At 37.5% G+C, this 23,663-nt stretch overlaps 1 protein-coding gene across 1 annotated transcript; it reads right to left on the bottom strand.

Moving 5' to 3' along the window:
- Positions 1–2,882: 2,882 nt before the first annotated feature.
- On the bottom strand, positions 2,883–7,843 carry OTC (ornithine carbamoyltransferase). The gene is made up of 5 exons (XM_086776722.1): positions 7,585–7,843; positions 7,024–7,358; positions 6,802–6,933; positions 4,016–4,291; positions 2,883–3,659 (listed from the first exon to the last, which is right to left on the bottom strand). Exons 1-5 carry the CDS (start codon positions 7,754–7,756, stop codon positions 3,477–3,479), a joined length of 1,098 nt encoding a protein of 365 aa, XP_086632848.1. The 5' UTR covers positions 7,757–7,843; the 3' UTR covers positions 2,883–3,476.
- Positions 7,844–23,663: the final 15,820 nt, after the last annotated feature.

Below are 23,663 nucleotides of genomic sequence, written 5' to 3'. Positions count from 1 at the left end.
ATACATAACATGATGGGCACCATATTTCAACACCCCCCCTTGGTGCCCAAATGGGTCTCATCCCAAGAAGGTAATGTGATATACATAGACTTGACATTTGTCCCCCCTTAATGGAGACACACATATACATCACTTAGCCTACATCATTGGTGGCTAAAGATGATTACATCAACATGACATGACATCATGGACATAAACATAGATAGCATGACATCCACACACATGGGCACATCTTGACCAAGGGTTGCCCAATCCCACAATTGAAATCAACATAAGGCATGACATCTAATACTATTGTAATTCTACTCATGGTGACCCAAAAATTGAATCCTCACTACCTATGCATTCTAGAATGATTATTAAAATGTTATTTGTGTTGAAACAAGGAATTGGAAAAGATGTTAGAGAGCTTTACCAAGTGGGTGCACCTACGTCTTGGAATTCAAAAAAAGGAAATGAAAAAGATGTTAGAGCGCTTTACCAAGTGGGTGCACCTATGTCTAAAAATTCAAAAAATGTTACATAGTTAAGCATGTAAAGAAAAGCATGAACACAACCTCTACTAAGCTATGACAATAAACACACATCTCCCCTACATTAGCTTGGTATCTTAAACAACTCCACACAAATAGAGATTGGATGGTGAAAAGATAATATGGATTGTGAAATGTTGGGCCTACTACCATAACCCTTTTCCTTTCAAGGAAAGGTATGAGTTTTTAATGTAAAAATGCAAAGAGAAAAAGAATTACTAAAATTGTGAAGAGAGACGATGTAGATTTGGTGGAGGAGGAGTGAGGAGAAGGATAAGGATAAGGAGGAGGGTGAATAGGAGGAGAAGAAGCAACACATCTATTTATGCCAAACTATTTTTATTGGTAAAACATTTATTCCAATATCTTAATTAGTCTTCCATTAGATTACTTTAATGGATTGATTATCGCCACATAATGGCACTTTTTTTGTTGTGATACTCCATGCCAAAAACTTTATTGCAACCCCCTTTGTGAAATTCAAGGTTTGTTTGTTAGAGCTTTGATCTCATTAATTCATCATCACTACATAAATGGATCCTTTACTCTGCCAAAAACCTTATTTACAAGCCACATGAGCACCTCAAACTTGTCTATTGGACTTGGATGAGAAGAATTCTTTCTTCTCATCCAACTCTTCCCGATCCTCTATTGACTCTCAACCATTAAGTTTTGTTAAGACTAGCCCCATCTTCCCATGCATAACTACAACTTAAAGAAGGTACTAAAGCACCAAAGATAGATTTCAAGGAGGGACCATGCATGATAGTATCCACACAACCTAAATAAATGCAATGCACTCTAGATTACACAAGCCCCTACTATCATTTTCTCCAAACACTATGTCAAAGAATTGTAGGCATGAGTCTCTATTCTTAGTGTAATGATGGGGAAATCAATATTACGTCACAATTTTGAAAGCAAAAGAACTACTTTATTGCTCAAAGAAAACTACTAAATATTGAGATTAGTGAAAGAAGCACTATGTATAACTCACATGATGATGCATATCTTTTGTCACTAATAGTTGACATGCAATGAATGAATGCATATCATCTTCAAAAACCGCTATTGTATCGAATATCACGTAAAACATTTACATATACCAATACTTTTCAAGTATATTACATGGCACTCACATCCACAATTGCAATTGACCTTGAGCTCAAGCTTTGAGATACCAATACCTCACTAATTGGTCTACATACAAAATTTTAAATGTTGTATCTAAAATATATAGTTGAATGTTTACTTTTTATTCCTTGCAAGTGCAACATATGACCCCAAGTAAAACCCGAGTTGATCATATGAGACTTTATCCACAAGTTGTTATTAGGACAACCACAACCACATACATACATAGCTCATGGGAAAAGAAATTGGTTCCACATTAAGCTTTAAAAACATTACGACATGAACCACCACTTAAAATGAAATGTCCATTAAAATAATAGAAGCTTTGCATGTACTCGTTTGTGCAATGTATCCACATAGTCCCTAAATCAAGCATACTTTCCAAATCATTAATGACATACAAGCATACTTTCCAAATGAAAACAAGTATAAAACATAAACTAGAACAAGAAGTTTCAACCATTCCCCTTGTAGTATGCTTAAGAGGTGAATACGATGATGCTCGAAACCACACAAAGGATCTTGAGATGTTCAAAAGCAGAAACAAGCAAGACTAGATAATATCCATTAGAGAACATTGCAAGGACATGACCTTAGAAAATATAAGGGATGAAGAAGGATTAACGGAGTGTAGCGAGTAGACAACACAACCATGCAAGTGAATTGGAAGACACTAAACAAAGAGTAGAGGTGTTTCATATTCGTCGTACTTGAAGCAACAAAGTTGAATAAGAACACAAGATTTAACTTTTCTAAATACCAGCAAGCAAGGTGTTATGCTGTTTCTTTTTTTAAAAAGTGCAAGTTAGCTATCATTTCAAATGTACAGGGAAAGATTTTTCAAATTTGCATATACATGTATGTGTGCTCACACACGCACGCATGCACTAATTGCTAAAAAAACCAAAAATGGAACGTAGATGGAGAAGGGATCTTTTACCATCCAAGGTCATCCAAAGAAGATATTCAGGAGATTAGGTTCAATACCTTTTTGGGCTCTCTCTTTAGTATTGAGAATCAGCCTAGAGACAAAAATAGGATTCCATTATAAAAGCTCGTACAGGCACAACAGTGGGAAGAAAGCAGGCAAATATTTAGCCTCCAAAAACACTGTCAACCTGCATGTAGCAAGGACAAGAGCAGATTCTCACACAAAAGGATCTTCTAATGCACTATGGTGGCTTCCATATCCAAACAATCAAATGTACTAAGAAGGAATTTATCATGGAGTCTATCAAGGCTGAAGACTTCAAGATTTTGCAGACATACATAGAATGTTATGTTCAAGTTTAAAACTGAAACAACCCATAGATCACCCAATGTCAATGACTAACAAAACAATGTTACATTAAGAGCCCTTTTTTAAAACTAGATCATGTTAACTACAGGGCAAGCAAAGAAGGGCTGGTACTTTAATGGCTGAGATTACGAAAGCCGATAGATCATGTTAACTACGGGGCAGCAATTACTTGTGTCTAGCAGCATGTGCATGGCCACCTTGAACTGTATGCACGAGCCAGTATTGCATCTCCAATTTCTTTCAAGTCTGTGCTGCCCATCAAACTTTCGTTCGTAGTCCATGATGTGGCAATCACGTACATCCGCAGTAGTGTCAGAGAACCCATTTGACCCAGCATTTCCCATAAGCAAAAGATGCAAACCAGAAACTTACCCATAAGGTATTACAACGACCCTTCCAAAAGAACAGAAAGCTGACTAGAAATAATGAAACTCTAAACACTACACAGTTTTGTAACTCTTGGTACATTTCCCTTAGCACACTGCCTTTGGTAAAGCTTTTAAAATTGCTCAAAGGCCCAATACATGAAGCATGATGGCATTTTGAGCATGCAAACGATTCTCAGCTTGTGGGAAAACAATAGAATTTGGTGCCTCTACAACTCCATCTGTAACTTCAACTCCACGTTCGGCTGGAAGACAATGCATGAAATAAGCTTGAGAACCTGCCAGTGACATCAACGCCTCATCCACCTGCCCAAGGTTGAAGAATGTCAGCAGAGAATACATGAAATGGTAAAACGTTTTTTGGATCTTTCCAGAGATCCCCCACCCTTTGAACAGGCCGCGCATACGAACGCACGCACCCTCCCCCAGCCACCCACCACATATGCATACATGCGTATAAATGTACATAGACCCCGCTAGACAACCATCCATGCATACATCATCCAACTATGCATCCATCCATCCATCCATCCATGCATACATACATCAACCATGCATACCCACATACATATAATCCACTAAAAAAAACTTTTAGCATTTCAACTATTAATTTCAAGTTTCCATCTGCCTCAGAAGTGAACTTGTTAGGTCAATGAAAGTACCTGAAAACCCTTGAATCTCTGCATTCTATGTGCAGCTTCATCTTTCTGTCCCATGCTTGTCCATACATCTGAGTATACAAAATGCGCACCAACAACAGCTTCTTTTGGGTCATGCACTATTTCAATTTTGCTTACACCAGTACTCCTAACTCTTTCCACTGTGCCTTGATCAGGCTCAAAACCCTTGGGACAAGCGCACACAAAATGGATCGGAACCACAGCTGCCAAACGCAACCAAGAATGTACAATATTGTTTCCATCACCAATATATACAACCTGTAAACATTCTATAAACATCTTTAGGCCATGTTAGCATACAACCTGCAGCAAAGGTGGTGCATATGTGGGACTTAGGATGAGGATGCATGAGAGAGAGAGAGAGAGAGAGAGAGAGAGAGAGAGATATTAACATCTACAAAAGACCCGAAGGGCCTATGAGACCATGAATAGGACAATGATACCATGGGTATACAGTGCCATGGAAAAACTTTAAAAAAGGGCGTGAAAACTGAAAACTGAAACAAGACAAATGTGGCTATGGTTAAGGCATGGCATGTCATCGGAGAATTCCATGGATCTATCTCTGTAGAGGAGATCCTCAGTGCTCTGGGTTGGGGGCACGTGGCACGTAGAATGGAGAAAGCCTGCCCACTTAGGACTCCTCTAGGACGCGAATATGGCCCGAGAGAGAGAGAGAGAGAGAGAGAGAGAGAGAGAGAACGTCCCCAGAGGCCAAATATGACCTGTGGGACTAAGAGAAAGAAAAAAAGAAAGTTCTATTAACGTCTACAAAAGACCAAAGGGTCTCTTAGACCAAAAGTGTTACAATGTGTCCATCAAGTGACTAAATCATGGAAATAAACATAAAAACCCCAACTAGAGCTGAAAGTTAAAAAAAAAACAGCCGTGTAAGTGCTGGTGGTACAAAGCTACAATGATACAATGTGAGGGGATCAAAGTGCGTCCTCGCGACTGTATAGAGGCTCTCCACGTCCACTGCCTATGGAGGAGTACTCCTGTGTCTCTGGAGGATCTCTCAGATCTAAAGCTGTCTGGTAGAGCATCTCCTCAAACCAAAGGGTCTCTGGCGTCTAGCTCATTTCAACTGGATTGCTCTGTATGTGTGTAAATATATATATAATCCTCAACATCTATGACTGTATAGAGGCTCTCCACGTGCACTGCTTATGGAGGGGCACCCCTGTGTCTGGAAAATCTCTCAGACCTGAAGCTGTCTCGTGGAGCATCTCCTCAGACCAATGGGTCTTGGGCGTTTAGCTCACTGCATTTGGATTGATCTCTTTCTCTTTCAAAGAGTCTGTGAGACCAAAAAAGTAGTGAGAGAGAGATAGAGAGAGAGGGATGATCAAAGAGTCTATGAATATATCCATGAGAAATGTGGAATCATTGAAGAAAAATAAAAAGCATGTCTCAATGGGGGTTAGTACATGTAGCCCTAGGGGCTGATACACGGTGCTAATACGAATAATAAAGAAGGTAGTGCAAAAGTTCAATGATACCATCCTCCTCCATAACCATATGAAGGGTTAGTACATGTAGCCCTAGGGCCTAATACACGGTGCTAATATGAATAATAAAGAAGGTAGTGCAAAAGTTCAATGATGCCATCCTCCTCCATAACCATATGAAGGGTGGCCGTGAAGTCTCGCCCCTGTTATGCGAGCTCTCCATGTCAAAGGATACCCTGGATCTGCAGCTGGCAAGTGGATGGCCAAGTTCTCTGGGCTCGAAGGGGTCTGGCTCTCTCTCTCTCTCTCTCTCTCTCTCTCTCTCTCATAACACCCCGGGTGTGCCAGGCCAGAAGATCGTGTGCTCATGAATGTGAGCAGTAACTTGTATCCTCTCCCTGCTCCTGCTGAGCATGGGTGACAGCCTCTGTAGTTGATGGATGGGAACCCAAAAAGTGTGACAGAGGTCTGAGAGGCATCACGCTGACTCCGACTCTCTGGAAGCTGAGTCTGTAAAACTGGAGTTTTGTAGAAAGCGTGTCAGATCCAACTGAATAAGGCAATTGATCTGTTGCCCGGAGAGATCAAGGACCAGGGAGTGGAGGTTTTACTCAAAGGGGCGGAGACAATCCATCTGAAGACCGTGTCAGGCAAACCACCGGGAATCCGATCAGTACCAAGATCTACTCTGCTCATCTTGATCCAACTGTCTGGAGGACTCGAGCCATTCATGGAAGACCGTCTCTGTCAAGTGTATGTAGAGGGTGGATGTAGGTGATAGTCTAGAATAGGAAGGCATCTATGACAGGGGAGCTGCTCCAAACTCTGCTAGAACAATCTCATGTGGCATGGACTGCTTACTCCTGATCCTTCCTGAGAGCATCATAACCTGCAGCCTCTCTATCCTTCTCCATGCCTCCTCTCCCCAGAAAGAGGGCCCATACATCAGTGTGGGGCGCAATAAATCTCAGCAAGACATGTTCATGCCCAAAGACAGTTCAATCTTACAAGCATGACATCAATCATGTGAAACAAGTTATCAAAAAAAACCCATCTTGCTTATTTTTATACTTTGAAATTTACTGCTTGTGACAGTTGCAACCTTCCCCTCAGGATGTAGTCTTCTTTTAAAAGCGAAGCGCCATGGGAAAATCCTCTCCTCTTTTGGATGTTTTTTATCTTTAATGAATGAAATGAGTTTGTTATTGGAAAAGAGGGAAAAAATGAACATCATGTGTAGATCCCTAAATCCTGAAAAGGAGAAAAGAAAAGCATAATTTTAGTTTTATTTTCCTAAAGGAGAACTCCTGCACTTACTTTTACACCCTCAAGTCTGCCTCCATGTTCCATGATGGTGAGGGCATCAGCCATGATTTGGCATGGATGATTATAATCCGTGAGTCCATTGATAACCGGAACACTTGAAAATTTGGCTAGATCAAGGATGTCCTATAGGTAAGGAGCAAAAAAGCATGAAAAAGCACTCATTTTGCACTTCACAATGAAACAAGTGGCATGTACATTGACATGAAATGATACCTGGTGAGAAAATACACGACCCATGATGAGATCATTGTAACCTGACAGCACTCTTGAGATATCGCGGGTCTCTTCTCTTTTTCCCATCTGAATGTCATCAGGACCTAGATAGATGGCATGACCGCCCAATAGGTAAAATCCGGTTTCAAAAGAGACCCGCGTCCGCATGGAAGGTTTTGTGAAGATCATGGCCATAGATTTACCCTTGAAAGGCTGAAAGGATCTGTCACCCGATTTCAATAAGGACTTAACCTCAATGGCTCTTTCGAGGATATGCATAATGGTCTTCTTGTCGAAATCATCGATGTGCAAGAAATGCAATAGACTTTTCTTCCCTGCATGCATAAAGGCAGTTTTGAACGCACTACAACTCGAACCCCACACACACACACACATACACATACACACACACACTAAACCTTCAATCAGGAGACACACAATTGAAAGAGAAAACACACACACACACACACACACAGGCACACGCACTAAGCCTTGAAAGAGAAAACACACACACACACACACACACACACACACAAGATTCAAAAGAAACAGAAAATATACCGTGTGCATGCTGAGATGAGACTCCATTTTGGCAGACGATCCTACTTTGCGCTTTCAACGAGCAAGATTGTTTGGCAGCCCATGTTGATGTGAACAAAGAAGGCTTCCCGAACAGCCCGCATGCATCATCCTTGGTGCTAACCACACCGCGTGAAGAAGAAAACTTAAGCATTTCTGGAGCTTACTAGAGGCAGGATTAATGCTAACAAAACCCACTTAACATGAGACCGTATCCACCCTTGCACCCACATACATCATGTTATCATATATATGATGGACTTGCAGAATTTAACTTTTAAAAAAACCACTTCTTGTAAAAAGTTCCCACTTACAAGAGAGATTCCCAACTAGAACCCACTTTTAAAAAAAAATATCCAAGTGGTACCTTTCTTCAACGGAGAGAGGGAAAGAGAAAAAAAAATGAAGATATGTGATACCCACTTTTTTGCTGTTTCTTTTTGTTATTTGGTGGGGTGGGGGAGAGAGAGAGAGAGAGAGAGAGAGAGCAACATCTCCCAAGGCGTTTTGAGAGATCAAAGGCCTTTGGTTAGCAATTATACTTTTTGACTGCTTCTAATGGCCTTGCACCTTGGGAGCCCAAGGAAAATAAGAGAGAGAGAGAGAGAGAGAGAGAGAGAGAGAGAGAGAGACCACGATGAATGACGTTTGTATTAATGTCCAGAGAGATAGAGAGAGAGACACACCACAATGAATGACGTTTGTATTAATGTCCAGAGAGAGAGAGAGAGAGAGAGAGAGAGAGAGAGAGAGAGAGAGAGAGGAGAGAAGAGAGAAGAGATCAACAACATTTTATGTGCTCCTAGGACCTAGTGTTATCCCCTCATTTTAAGAGGTTAAGGCCTTTTGGTTAACAATACAATTTTTTTATTTGTCCTCATGGCATTTACATCTTGGGAGCTGAAGGGAAAAAGCACGAATTCCATGTATGAAGAGTTTTTTTATAATGTAGGTGGTCATGAGTGAAGTGGGTGGTGTATTAATATCTAAGGTTTATGCCTCATTATAGTGCCATAAGTACCACATAGAAATTTGTTTATTATTAAGTGTATTTCGTAGATGTGTAGAGTGATTTCATTATACTATACTAGCAAGCAGACCTATGCCAATGGCACGAAGGAAAGGATTATAACATACACTTCTTGAATGTTAAAACAACAAAACATATAACACATCATGAGTAATAAACCATAACATTTAGAATTACTATTTCTCAGTTAAAAGAGAATTTTAAAAATGAAGTGTAGTGACATGTTGTCACATCCTATAAATAGATTAACATGCAAGGAAATGTCAAGTAAATTTCCTTCAAGACAAAAACCAACACATAATAACAATAATTTTCTAAAGAAGGACGATGATCATGATACTATTCTAGTCCTACAAGCCCACATAGCAAACATGGGGGCAGTTCCAAGGTGAAGAATCACTAGAAGAGTAACTATAAAGAAAATGATGAAGGTTACAAGTGTATAGGCCATGACCTCTTTATTCTACCACCTTCTAAGGTGACTCTACGAACATGTCTCTACAGTGTTCTCTAAGGCACCTCATAACCAAGGGCCTAAGCTTTTTACAACCATAGATAAAGATACACACATATATATAATTCACTCTTGGAACCACAATAGTCTATCTTTACACCTAAAATGTTACATCTTATCCCTCTATAATTGTTCATAGACATGTGGGTGACCATTGACCATGCTAGTTGGTTGGTTTCGTGAATAAGACTACTTAACACTGATGACTCAATGTTATTACTAGACTTAAGGTCAATCTTGTTAATACCTTAGGACCCTCTCAATTTATCCCATATACATCATCCACCCTCGGGATAGGGCATCTCTTCTTTACTATAATCTTGTATATAGGCAACACATACGATAAGTTCCACTCTTCTTTACTATAATCTTGTATATAGGCAACACATACGATAAGTTCCACTCTTCTTCTTGTGACCAAAAGTATTGGTGTTCCATAAGGTGAGCTACTAGGTCAGATTAATCCTCTCTCAAAATTTTCTTCTATTTGTCTCTGGATTTCTTGGGTTTATACAACTACTATAGGAAGTTCCTCAATAATTTTTCTTATGTTGCACACGCATTAACTAATTTCCTAAAGAAAGCTAAGCAGTTTCATTAGAATAAGAGACAAGATAGATCTTTTGAAGCTTTAAAAGAAGCTCTTACTCATGCACCAATGTTATAACTACCTAACTTTCGTAGTCTAGTTTTTATAGTTACAACTAATATGCTCGTGGTTATGGAATTGGAGTAGTTCTTATGTAGGAAACGCAACAAGACGGGCATCCCTTAGCCTATGAGAGTCACAAGTCAAAACTAGCAGAGAACAATTATAGTACTTATGACAAAGAGTTATACTATTGTGGTACATGCTTAGTCAACATGAAAGCATCAGCTTATGGGATCAAAATTGTTAGTAAAGAATCATATCATTCTTTGGGTCTTTGGGCTAATTTTTAAAATACATCTCTCATGTTGGGGGAGGGGGGAGATTGCACCCAACACTCTTTGTCTTGTCACACTTTATCTTGGGTTGTATAATTGTCTTATTTTAATTCAAGCTATGGTTATAGACACGTATGTGGTTGATTAATATCTCTTTGTCTAAGATCATGTCATAGAACTAAGGGTGTAAAACCCCATACATGACATCCATCCACTCTTAGAAGTTTTTGTCCTTAAAATAGGCATGTAGGGTGCATGATCAACTATTCAAGTTAAGATCTTTCCTTGTGCCGGTAACAAGTTTTTATTCTCAAAATAAGCATGTAGGGTACATGATCGGCTATTCAAATTAAGATCTTACCTTGCCTTTGCTAAAACAAGTGTCGTTAGGAGGTTTGACTTAGAGCTACAAAGAAGTAACTTCCTACTAGCCACCATTGACATCCTCACTCCTTGTCACACTGGAGAGCTTCCATAGCCATGTTGGTGTGGAGGAAGAGCTCTATCCGCCTAGATGGAGGCGAGAAGAGGGTTTCATTCACGGTGGTTACTCACAAGAGGTGGATAGAAGGAGGAAGCTCATGCAAGAAGAAAACTACAATCAAACCTAGCATCCATCTAACATACACGAATCTAATAAAACACAAGCAAGCAAGAGAGTAGGGAAAAGAGGGAGAGCTCATAAGAATTATATTAAATGATTGTGTATTACTTAATGTCAAAATTACCTTATATACAAATGGCTAGTGGTCATACTTGGCTGACCATAACCCATGCCTTATTTCTAGTGCTCATACTTGGTTGGCCACCATAACCTATGCCTTATTTCTAGTGTTCATACTTGGCCAACCATAACCCATGCCTCTATTTCTAACCTTAGGTGAGTATATACACAAAGTCTTTATTACTAAGCACAAGGTACGTTTGCTTTATTTATTCCACCACTGTCTTATAAAATATAAACTTTTGTAAGCAAATGGTACTTACGATGGAATGGGCAAGTGAAACCATGTTAAAGGGAGTATTAACATACCCCCATCCTAATGGTGGTGAAGATGCTGCATCCTCACATCACCTAGCTCGGGTGGTGAAGATGCTATGGAATTTGAGATGTGTGGATGGTCAAAGAGGTATTCGTTCAAGTTGTCTTGCAAGGTTTATTTGTAGGTATGGGAGCAATCCACCTGTGTTCAGGGATTACTAGAGATAGATATTTATTGGCCCTTGAGTGTTGAGTGTAGGAAATCTTGTTGAGGCTACGTGTGGTGTATTGTTCGTATACAAATTCTTGATGTTGTGAGGCTACATGTGGTGTAGTGTTGGGGTATAAATTCTTGATGGGAGGCATCATCTCTAAAGTAATTAGTGGTTTGGGCCTATAAATCAAGGGGGGAAGCAATAAAAGAGGCCCATGTTTTGTGGGCCTATAAATCAAGGGGGGAAGCAATAAAAGAGGCCCATGTTTTGTGGGTTTTTATGCTAGGTTTACTTGCATTTGATTACCTATTATTGATGGTGGTCCTGAGTTCTTTTAGCACGATAATGTATGGTGGTCCCGAGTTCTTTTGGCACGGTTGTGTATGGTTCCCAAATCTCTCGAGCTTTGGGTTCGTGGTTGCTTATTTTATCTTAGTGATGAGTTTTTTTATTGTGATGGTCAGATGAAGAGGTTGTAATATTTGAAAATCTTTGGAGGTTCTTGCACATTCAAAGGAGATCCCAAGTAATGGGTCATACCATAGACCATGCTTTCACTCACCATGGCACTCCCATCCAAAGATGTACGTGGATGGCTTTCAATAACGAGGCTTGTTGTAGGTGATAGCTATTGTGAATGCATATTCATGAAGATGTGCATGTGAAGTTTGAAGACCTTATTAAGGTGTGCCCATGTATGTTCTCATCCACGTGATAGCTCCAACTCATTTGCTTTCTTGTACTCTTTGTATGATTTCCTTGATAGTTATTCACTTTTCTTGAGAGAAGATTGAGGTATTTATTTAAAAGGAGGTTAACGTAGAAGGGGATAGCCCACAGGCAAGGATGGGTTTATACATAGAATGAAGAAGTCGTCATTGATAAAAATCCATTTTGCTTGTACATGTTAAGGGAATCTAAGTGATGGGTTGTATCATGGATCAAGCTTTCACTTAGTTTTTTCCCACCATGGTCTCCACATGCAGAGATGTACTTGGATAAATGTCAATTGGGGAGCTCATGGTAGCTAAAAGATAATGCATGTACTACTTCGCAACATATATCATTTCTTTCAACAATGATCTTATAGTTTCAACATCATTGAGTTGACGGATTAGCAAAGGTCCCATGGAAGTCCATGGTATGATTCTCCGATTGTGTTTAACGCATGTCCAATAGCAAATGCTGAAGTGTCAATGTGCACATGGATGCCCATTCAAAGACAATCGATAGCTTATACAAGGGTATGGCATATAAGAAGATGAATCTTTTGTAAAACCCTACTTGCCCCATGAATCTCTACACTCCCCTTATAATAATTGATGGGTGATGGCTACTCTAAGATGACACAAATCTTGTAATTGATGGGGTGGTGGAAACTCTAAGATCACGTGGATCTTGTTCTCATCTATGGAAATGCTATTCTTGGAGATGATGTCACCATGTTTAACCTAGAGTTGACATTTGAGTGGGCTTAAAAAGATATGACAGAGTATGTATCTCTTAAAGACTAGCCAAAGATGAGAAAAATACTCCTTCCACTTGAAGTGCATGCATAGGTCATCGATGATGAATACCTCTAGGATCTTCTAAAGAGAAGATCCTTAAAGGTTGTACACATCTAGGATTAGAAGATGGTGGTGGGGCATTGGTAAAACCAAATGACATGACATGGTACATGTAGGTTCCCCATTCTGTAGCTTACATTGATTAGCTGGGTTGATTATCACTTGGTTATAACTAGAGAAGCTATCTAAGAAGTTGTCAACTTCTACTCTAATGACTATTTCCATTATGCGGGGTAATGATCATGAAATTGTGGCATTATTCACCTTTTTGAGGTTAACACACACTCTAAGCTTTTTTCTCTTTTTGAGAATGACACCCAATTGTTGGTGTGCTTGACACCCAATTCGATATCAACAATAAACTTGTCCAGATCTTCTTTGACCATTTGATCGTACTTGGGATTCATGTTTTAAAAAGTCAACAAATATTTTCTAGTATGAGTCGATATAATATGGTAGTAGTCAATGATAGTATGAGTCGATGTAATCTGGTAGTAGTCAATGATAGTATCTTGAATCAAAACTTCTCCCTCACTCTCAATAAGAGGTGGACCCTCATATACAAGATGAGTGGGAAGTGATCCCCTGAAAGGTTTAAGAAAACTAACATGAAATTAATTATGAATCTACCAAATGAGAAGGTAATATTAATCAGTATAAGCAATATCATTAGTTTAATGAATCACCTTAAAAGGTCCATAAAATCTTGGGGTAAGCTTAATAGCTGGAAACTTTTCAACATTGACTACGTTTCTCAATTCTCAAAAGTACATAATCTCCAATTTCAAGAAAGATAGATTTATGTTTGTGGTTCTCTCTCTTAATATAGCATGTGCAATAGAGTGTCTTACCTCACTCAAAATGTGACTAAAATCGATAATGAATTGATCAGCCAACTTTGATTTTATGGGAAAGTCTTATAGTAGCTAGAATAGGCAAAGCTTTTTCATACATAATCTTGAAAGGTGTCAACCTATAGCCGAATAAGGAGTATTATTGTATGCAAACTACAGAAGATGGATGTATTTGTCCTATGAATTAGGTTGTTAAATGTATTTGTCCCATGAATTAGGTTGTTATTGGGCAATGTTGCATGACGAATGAAGATCAATGCAAGGATGCAACAAAAAATACATTTAGGGCTCTTGTAAAGAGTTCCAAGTTGTAGATGAATGTGGGAGAGGGCTTGACAATAATCCCACATGGGAACTTTTGGGAGTTTTAGAGTTTTTGTATAAAAAGTGGCTCATTTGAGAGCTAAAGGAGGACTCTTTGGTCATTTGGTTGAGAGGCTCATAGAGAGAGCTTGCTCCATAGCTCCTTCTCATGTGCTCTCCCAAGGCTCTCCATCTCCATTCTTGCTTCAATCTTGTACTCTCTATTCTCTATGTATTCAATGATTTGAGGTTGCGGTCTACACACTTGCTAATCTAGATTTCGTAATGATGTTTTGATGCTAAAATCTGATTTGTGAATTGTAGAGTGAATGTGATAAAGCTTGTGCATGAAATGATCTGTAGTTGAGGCTTGTGTGATAGCTCTTTGCATGTTGGATTCTTTGCATAAGTTGTATTTTTGTGCTTAAGTGTAGCCTAATCTTGATGCATTGATTATGTTAGATTGAGAAGGAATCAACAATTGATTGCTTGATTGTTGAAGAAGGATTGAGTAGGATTAGAAGTCATTAGTGTGTGGTTAACTAATCTTCTCCCATTCGGGATAGCCTCTATGCGCTAACCGGGTTGCATTCACGGATTGACAAAGTGTGTGGGTTGGAGTGTAGCCTCCGCTATGCTATGATGTCCCAAACAGGCAACAAAGGCTCTAAGTAGATCCAAGAGAGTGATATTGGTAACCTCAATCCATCCATTCTTTTTTGGTTAGAAAGTGGAGAAATTTTAAGTTGGAGAAAATAGTGATCCAAAAATTAATGTAGAATCTAGAGTCTGATTCACTCAAACAAGTGCACAAACACTTTTTCTAAATGTTATTTGTGCTCTTGATGAAATCCTTACTAAAGACTAAGATATCATCGAAAAACACTATAATAAAATTTGAATATTTCAAGAATATTCTATTTATCATTCTGTTGAAAGTAGCCCAAGCATTAGTTAAACCAAACGGCATAACTAAAAACTCATAGTAGACCAATTTGGGTTCTAGAAGCAGTCTTGAAAATGTCTCCTTCATCCATATGAATTTGATGTAACCTAGCTTGAGATCAATTTTGCTAAAGACTTGTGCTCCTTTGAGCTTATCTAGCAAGTCATCCACTCATGATGGCATTGGATATATCGGTTCTTCATAGTAATATTATTTAAAGCACGATAATAATTGATACACATTTGATATGTCCCATTCTTCTTTTTAACGAGAAGAAATGGAGCACCAAATGGGGGTCTAATTAGTCCTTTCTCTAACAATTCTTCTACTTGTTTCTGAATCTCTTTCTACTCAAGCATGTGGACTCGATAAGGAGCTTTACATGGTGGAGAGCCTCCAAGGATTATCTCAGTTTTATGAGCTTTTGGATGGGATTTAGGTAAACCAAGAGGTAGATCATCCATAAAACATTCAGAGAACTTAGAAATAAAAGGATCATGGGACACATTTAGTTTAGAGTCAATCTCAACACTAAGCTAGTTGACAAGAATTAAAAATGTCTTCTCCTTCTTTACATAAGAGAGCAAGGAAATAAGACTAAACTCAATTAGCACAAAGGGGGATTGTGTCTTTGCATTATGAGAATTTTTTATTTATACAACTGGCCCTTATTTACACTTGGGTGTCCAAAACTTGAAAAAAGATGAGCTAAATGACTACAAGATACATAAGCTTGTGCATGGCCAGTTGTTCTCATAATTACAACATTTATAGTGCCGTTTCATGACACTTATTGTGCTATCTCTCTTATGTAGGAAGAGATGCTAAGTTAACCTCAAAATTTGGTTAACATCCCCTTTACCTCTTGGAGATTCTGTTCTTGAAATCTATTACCTCGTAGGGCATGCTACCCTAGATATTCTTTATAGAGACTTTTCCTAGTTTGGAGGACGTGAAGAGTTCTGCAGAGAAAGTAGAGCGACCTCCAGAAGTTGGTATCAGTTATATCCTCAAAAGTAGTATGCATGTAAGATGGTAGACAACATACCCTATGGTAGCATTACATGATACCACTATTGAGAGGCGTGGCATTGTTGAGGTTAAATTTCATGCCCTTGGGCGGTTGTAGCTATGTAAATAATCATCATGAATATCAACTAGAAGTATAATGAGCTTAAAAAACTGCATAGTGAGATGACTATGGCTAGATCTAGGATTTCCCTCCATGCATGCACTGTTATGAGCATAAACCGTTACTTTGTTGAGAGTCTCAATCGATCAATCACAAGAGGAAGAAGGGAAGTCACTCTTTGTGAATGGTGCATTAGTGTCTTCCTTATTTTTAGTATCACTTATATCACATTAATAGGAGGTAATGGGACTAAACACTGGGGTAGGTGTTGTCCTCATCTTTGTCTTGCCTATCCTTATCCCCGTGGTGGTGGCTTTATAGTGATAAAGTAATCGTGGAGGGCATGTAGATCCTCTTCCTTGGGGAATGAAGGAAACTCTATGTGCACTTGGTCAAAATCATATACTAATGATGTTGATAGTAGGTGTGAACATATGATATCAAAAAGTTTGATAATGCCATAAGGATGGTAAGTTTTACTATTATGTAGAAGAAGGTGTTGGTGGGTATTCTAAGCTTCTACCCACCCGTGTGTGAGCATCCATTTAAGGCTCTTTTGTAGGGAGAAATAAAAGAATTAATGTTAGTAGGTTTCATAAGCTCTAGGAGCTCCTCACCTTCATTAAAGTTAGTCGAACTAATTAGTATTCTACACCAAGATCGAAAGTTAGGTACAATGGGGTGTACGCAATATATATAGAGAGGTTATCCCTCCCTTAGCTTGAGAGCCTATCAATTGGTATTTTAGTGGATTAATGCGAGATCCCATTGAGTTAGTTTCTCACTTAGATTTATGTTATATTGACATAGGGAGAGTGTTAGTGAAGTAAAGAACAAGGTAAAAGGTATGTTAAGGGGCTTGAGGGACCGCTGGAAGGTTAGCACTAGAGGGGATGCTCATTCCACTAGCTTACCAAATGTATCAACCTCTACCTCGGTCGGCTCGTTATGTTGGCTTAGTCGCTATTGGAGAGTAGTTACTTGGGCTTCTTGGACACCTAGTGTTTTGGCCACATCTAGTTTAATTGGTAATAATTTTGATTTGCACACAATTAGAATTACTTAGGTTTGCAATTTATTAGATTTTGATAGATTCACAGACGTGATTGGGAATCTCAGGCATGATCGTGCCAAAAATCATGGTGGCAAATTTTTTGGTTTATTCTCAACTATTTATAGCTACCCCTAAGTATCAAGGTGTCCTTAGAAACACCCTTGAACCCTTATTTTAACGACACTTAAGGTCTAAATTGACATTCTTTTTCAAGGTCAAGAATCACGGTTGTGATTCTTTGCAAAATCATAGTGATCATAGAAGCAAGTTCAATGAATGTATGTATGAGCTCTTAAGGCCCATAATAATTGTTTTAGATATCTATTTTTTAAATTATTAAGTGGGATCATTGTGATTAGTGACATGGTAATCAATCACATGGACGTGATTGGAAGGCATTATTGATGATGTGTCACCATGATTGGTGATGTTAGCATTCACACGAGCATGATTACCAGATCACGAACCATGATCTGTGATTCATGATCATAATCAGATAAGATAAGATGAAATAAGTTGCAATTAATACACAATCTCGAGGTTGTTGGAATAATTGGAATTGTCAGAGAATTATAGCATGATAAAAAATCATGAGTGTGATTTTACAGACTGTAGAATCATGATAACGTGTTTTTGCAAGTTTCGACCAAAAATCAATGGTTTTGAGGGTATAAATCTTAATTTCTCTAGTTTAAAATTTCTAGATTTTTCCTTGCAACATGAGTTTTTAAATGGTAATAAGCAATAGGATCAATGGCTCATTATTTTTTCAATTTTTGAAGATTTTTAAAAATGTTAAAAATGAGTGTTCACTGCATAATCACGGCATGATTGATGAGTATTCATCATGTAAGTACATATGCAAATGATTTGTGTTTTTTGTTTTTATAACTCTTAAACCATGCAAACAACCATTTCAAATGCTAAAACAATAAAAAAATAACCCTTCTTTTTCTCTTTTTCTCTCCCTTCTCACAAGCTTATCCAGTTATCCTCTTCTCAACCCTTCTTTTTCTCTTTTTCTCTTTTTCTCTCCCTTCTCACAAGCTTATCCAGTTATCCTCTTCTCAACCAAACACACGTAGCTTAAAGAAGCCATATTTAGGAAAAAGGAACTTGTAAGAATATTAAAGGGTGAAAATAGAGTAGAAAGAGACCAGTGGGTCCTTGGTAGTAACGGTAATAAAAATGTAACATGCTACACTACCCCTCCCTAGCTGCAATGGATAATGGTTACTTTAACACGTCATGTGGAACTTGCCAGCATCTAAGCTTATGCTATGCTAGTGGTGGCTAGCTCCATTCCTTTGTCTCCTTCCTCAAGTTATCACCATAAGGGTGTCTCTCATGGAACAAGCACACTCACTTCTCTCTACTCTCACACTTATGAACATAAGCATAAGAGGAACATGCACCAAGAATGAAGCTCTCTCTCCTCTCAACTCTCTCTCACAGCATAAACACAAGAGATTAAGGAGATAAGATTAAATTCACTTAGCACTGTAAAGTGGATTGTGTCTTTGAATCATGAGAATTTGTTATTTATACAACTGGCCCTTATTCACACTTAGGTGCCCAAAAACTTGAAAAGGGATGAACTAAATGACTACAAGATACATAGGCTTAGGCATGGCCAGCCATTCTCATGATTAAAACATTTATAATACCATTTTATGACACTTATTGTGCTATCTCTCTTATGTAACAAAGAGATGTTAAGTTAACCTCAAAATGGGGTTAACACAAGGGGAGACTTGGACCTGAGAACTAGGGGTAGGATCTCACTTATGTAGTGGAGAGATGCCAAGTTGCTATCTCACTTATGTAACCTCAAAATGGGGTTAACACAAGGGGAGACTCACACCTTAGAACTATGGGAAGGATCTCAATCTAGACAAGAAGAGGTCAACTTAAACTTTCTTAACAACAAAGACGTAGAGAACCAAAGCATAGATTTAAACAAACCTATGATAGGTTGTCAAGAAAGACAATTACATAAAGGATATGTTAATAATCATGTGTATAGGATATTGTGAGAAAGAGAAGACATAGCCAATGTGGCACTTAAACTATGTTTTAATAAGGCACAACTTTTAGCTTTATATGGGGTCAAAAAGAGTGAAGAAGAGATAGTAGATGCTTAGACCTCAAGAATTGCAAGACTATTTTGACCTTAGAGAGTTTGATTAAGTGGACAAGGAGAAAGTAGTAATTAGTTAGCTTAAAGGAGCAACTAATCTTTGGAAGTGATCTTGGCAAGCAACAACCCTAGGGTTAGATCAATGACTTACGGAATTCAAAAAATGTGTCGAAAAATGATATTTCCCTCTAGATTTCATATAGAAAAGAAGATGGAGTTTTTTAACTTGTCAACAAAGGAAGATAAGAACTTAACAACAAGTACATATGCACTTGACTTTAACAACAAGTACATATGTGGAAAACCTTCAAGAAGATGTTTTACTCTATACAAGGTCAAGCACTATATTGAATTTCCACAATGTGGTGAGGAAAGGAACAAATTTTTTGAGGAATGAAGGGTGTAATAGAAAAACCAAGACAAAAGCTTCTCCCCTATTGAAAGCAAAAGTAAGAGTTAGGTTAAAGAAGGAAATTGAGAAGGCAAGTTTCGATGTGGAAAATCAACAACCAAATTGATAGGATACAAAGGTAATTTCAAAGGAAGAAACCAACCTCCAAGACAACTACAAAATTAAAGGAAGAGTTAAAATACATCATGGAAATATGATCTCAAGTTTATAGAAAGTGCATAAAGATTGCGATTGTGTTACCAATGTGACAAGCTAAGTCACATGTGAAATCTGAGCTCTGTAAAGAAGGAACAACTTCTAAATCTTGTGCTTATGAGAGATGAAAGCTACAACTATGGAGCTTGATAATCTAGCCATAAAAGATATTAAGAGGAGCTATAGTTCTAGGCTTGTCCATGCATTTTTATGTTACTAGTTAATGTAGTGTTGTGTGTACACTAATTTAAGTTAAAAGCATAGCATAGTTTATCTAATGTTGTGTTTACAGTAATTTAAGTTAAACCCATAGCATAGTTTATGCATAAAAAATGTGAATTTTTTGTGGATTCTAGTAGTAGCCATGGTTTCAAAATAGTTAAACTTGTTAAGACCTTGAACCTTGAACCTAGAAATTGATATATAGAAACTCCATTATAAAATCTCCTATATTGATTTAGTGTACAAGGTTACACTCAAAACATCAATTAGATGACTTCTTAGGGGATGACCAGGTTGACTAGATATGCTAATCTCGATAATGCCCATGGTTCCTTTTTCTAGAACATTCCTTTCTAGTGTGGATTACATAGGGTTAAACAAAAAGATAATAAAGAATAAATACTCTATCTCATATAGATAATTTATTATTCAGCTCTAAAATGGAAAAGTCTTGCATGCTTGACTTTACATCCAAAAACTAGGCAAATCCAAATAAAAAAAGATGTCTTTAAACCCACCTTTCATATATTATGGACATGAGTTTTACCATATAATAACTTTTTGGATTACACAGGGATACACATAGATCTAGGCAAAGTCAAATCTATATTAGAATGGCCAATTTCTAAATGTGTTTGAGACATAAGTAGATTTTTTGGTTTAGGTCAATACAAAATGAATACACATTTAGGAATTCTCTCAAATAGGGAGCTCTCTTACTCATTAGACTAAGAGGGATCTAAAATTTTACGGAACCTTTTCACTATGTTATGTTAGTGACTTTTTTCACTACATCTTATTGAGATTGTCTTGAACAGTGTATAATTAAGTTACATCTTATTGAGATTATCTTGAACATTGTATAGTCAGCTTACCTCAACACTATGTGTTAAATATGGTGGTGTAATGAGAAACAAGTTTTCCTACATAAAACTATACAATATATCTACACATGAGTTTTACATTGCATTTAACCCATCCAATACTTTATTGAATTTGGACAAGAATGACGCATATATCTTTTATTTTAAAACATTGGGAAAAGTGTTTTATTATATCAAATCTGGTATGCTTTAATCCAAGAAATAAGGAAAGATGTGTAAATCACATAAGATATTCAAGTGTGAATGTGGGGTTTAACATGAAATTAAGAAACATAAGATACCAATAGACCAATATTGTCCTACCTTTATAATCAAGAAATCCAAGGACCCATAACATTAGAAGATTATACCATGTGTGCATGTAGGTATCAATAATGCCAATGTCCATTACATGGATAATAATTATGGACTTTAGTGTATGGGCACCTCGTATGTATGATGTGAGCCTTATGTGAGTTGGTTATGATTGAGATACTATAGGAGAAGAAGAGGTGGAGATAAACATCTAATAAAGTGAAGATTCAGCTAAGACTTATGTGTGTGATCAATAGAGCATTAAGCTAATTATTATCCCTAATTGAGTGCCCATAATTTGTGTGGACTATGCTAATGATTCTCAACTTTGTCAAGTAGAAAATTAAGCTTTTGTGGACTATGGAAAAAATGAAAATGACTTTTTGGTATCAGAGCCTACCAACTGGTTATGAGAGACAAATTTGTCCAACCAAAAAAAAGGGTGAGGTTTTGAGCTTGACTTGGCACAATTGGGTCTTGTGTTTCTAAGGAAATCAAGATCAATGTGTTAGGAATCCATATATAGATTTTTTTTTTTAAATTGGGGGGGGGGGGGAATCTCATTAGATTTAATGCAACAAGACTAGGCACTAGTTTTGGATACAAAAGAATTGGACAAAAGGAGATTTTGCACAAAAGAATTGGACATGTGAACGTGGAGAGGTTGAAAACCATACAGTTTAAAGAGTTGTCGATAGGGTTATCTTGCAACCATGCATTGGGGTTGTCTTTAGTTAAGACAACCATGCAATTCTCATGAGAGCCTTGAGCTACAAACTACCGGAGCAGCTGAGTAGAGGCATCTATGAGAAAGAATTGATGGCTACAATTCATGCTCTCAAGATTTTGAAGCTCAACTAAATTTACCATCAATATTGATAAGCACATGCAACGGGTGAATTCTCTTTCTATGTTCCACTTCAAAATGTTGCATACTCTTAAAAAGATGCTAAGATGGTTAAAGTTTCTAAAAGAATCTATAAAAAGAAATGATAGAAAGAACAATTTATAGAATTAGATGTATTGTTACACGATCTAGTTGCTCTAAGTTTAAGGTTGGTTGACCTTTAATAAATGAGATCAAGGACCTAGTATTAATATTGATAAATTAGATTTAAATTGAGAATATATAAAGGTGGAATCAAGAGTTTATACCTTTGAATCCCAAATGATTAAGGATAAAGGATGCTCGAAGTAGGTGTAGATTTTTGAAGAGATTGGGAGTGATTTTCTTTAACCTGTAGTGTAACAACATCAAACCAAGCAATTATTCAAGTAGATCTACACTTTTCATATTTTAAAATTTTGAAAATAGGCAAGTACATGTCCCTTTCTTTAACGTGGAGTGCAACAACGTCAAGCCAAGCTATTATTCAAGTAGGTCTACACCTTTCATATTTTAAATTATTGAAAATAGGCAAGTGCATGTCCCTTCCTTGATGTTTTAAATCATTTATTTTTGAATGACCATTTATTTAAATCTCTTCTTCATTGAGAATATCCAAACATGGGAAAATGATTTTTACTCAAAACCTATTCACACTCTGGCACCTAGATATTCTTAAAATTGGCTTTATCTCTTCACTGTAGTAAGCGAATCGCCTTTAATAAATGGAAGATGATTTTAATGTAAATAAACCCTTTCAATTGTATTTTTTAATTATCTGGGTTTTTATAATTTTTAAAAATTAGAAAATAGTATTTAAGCATTGGTGCTTGTACTTTAACCTTAGATGGCCTTTTGACATCCTTAGCTATAACTTTGACCTTTTTGTAAATTAAGTAGTCACCCTTAGGTTTTCCTTGAGATTCCTTAGCACTTTATGAGTGGGATTTGACCTAGGATATAAGCCTTGAAACTTGGAAAAATGAGCATTGAACCTTAGGTAAGTTTGGTAATTTTTTGACTAGGAGATCTTGAACCATAGTGGCATATAATCATAGCTAGATTTTAAAGCTTAATCAAGGTTAGGGAAATTCATAGAAGTGGTAACCCTTGGGACCACAAATGACTTAATTGAATTGGCATTAAAATAAATATTTTTAGAGGAAACCAAAATCTTTCTCTTGCCTCCATTAATTAATTCATATTGATATTATAGGTTTAAATTTTAGCTCTAGAGATTTTAGCGGACTATGTATCCATCCCGGAGGGCACTGTGTTGCCATTTGATTGTACACTCCATGATTTTTATGAGGAAGTGAAGATAGAAGCACCAAGATACATGTTTCCATTGGTGAGAAAGACTGAGGTTTGTTCAAGAGAGACAAAGAGGTGCAGGCTTTGAAGAAAGTGGATATTGTGTAGATGGCTACACCACATCTGGTGCTCAGGTACAAACAACCTAGCCCTCCTTTTGGAGTCGGCTTTGCATGGCTTTATTATATG

The sequence above is a fragment of the Cibotium barometz genome, chromosome 37 (assembly GCF_041138505.1).
Source record: "Cibotium barometz isolate CiBa-2024 chromosome 37, ASM4113850v1, whole genome shotgun sequence".
NCBI lineage: Eukaryota > Viridiplantae > Streptophyta > Polypodiopsida > Cyatheales > Cibotiaceae > Cibotium > Cibotium barometz.
The sequence above is the reverse complement of the archived record's forward strand: the minus strand, read 5'-3'. Positions and strand labels throughout refer to the sequence as shown.

What these genes read in the sequence shown, in the direction of transcription:
- OTC (XM_086776722.1), bottom strand. Translation starts at nt 7,756, where the DNA reads ATGCTTAAGTTTTCTTCTTCACGCGGTGTGGTTAGCACCAAGGATGAT. An exon ending in CTCATCTCAGCATGCACACG is followed by an intron (nt 7,359 to 7,584) that starts GTATATTTTCTG and finishes TTATGCATGCAG; the next exon opens with GGAAGAAAAGTCTATTGCAT. An exon ending in GCAGACTTGAGGGTGTAAAA is followed by an intron (nt 4,292 to 6,801) that starts GTAAGTGCAGGA and finishes GAATGTTTACAG; the next exon opens with GTTGTATATATTGGTGATGG.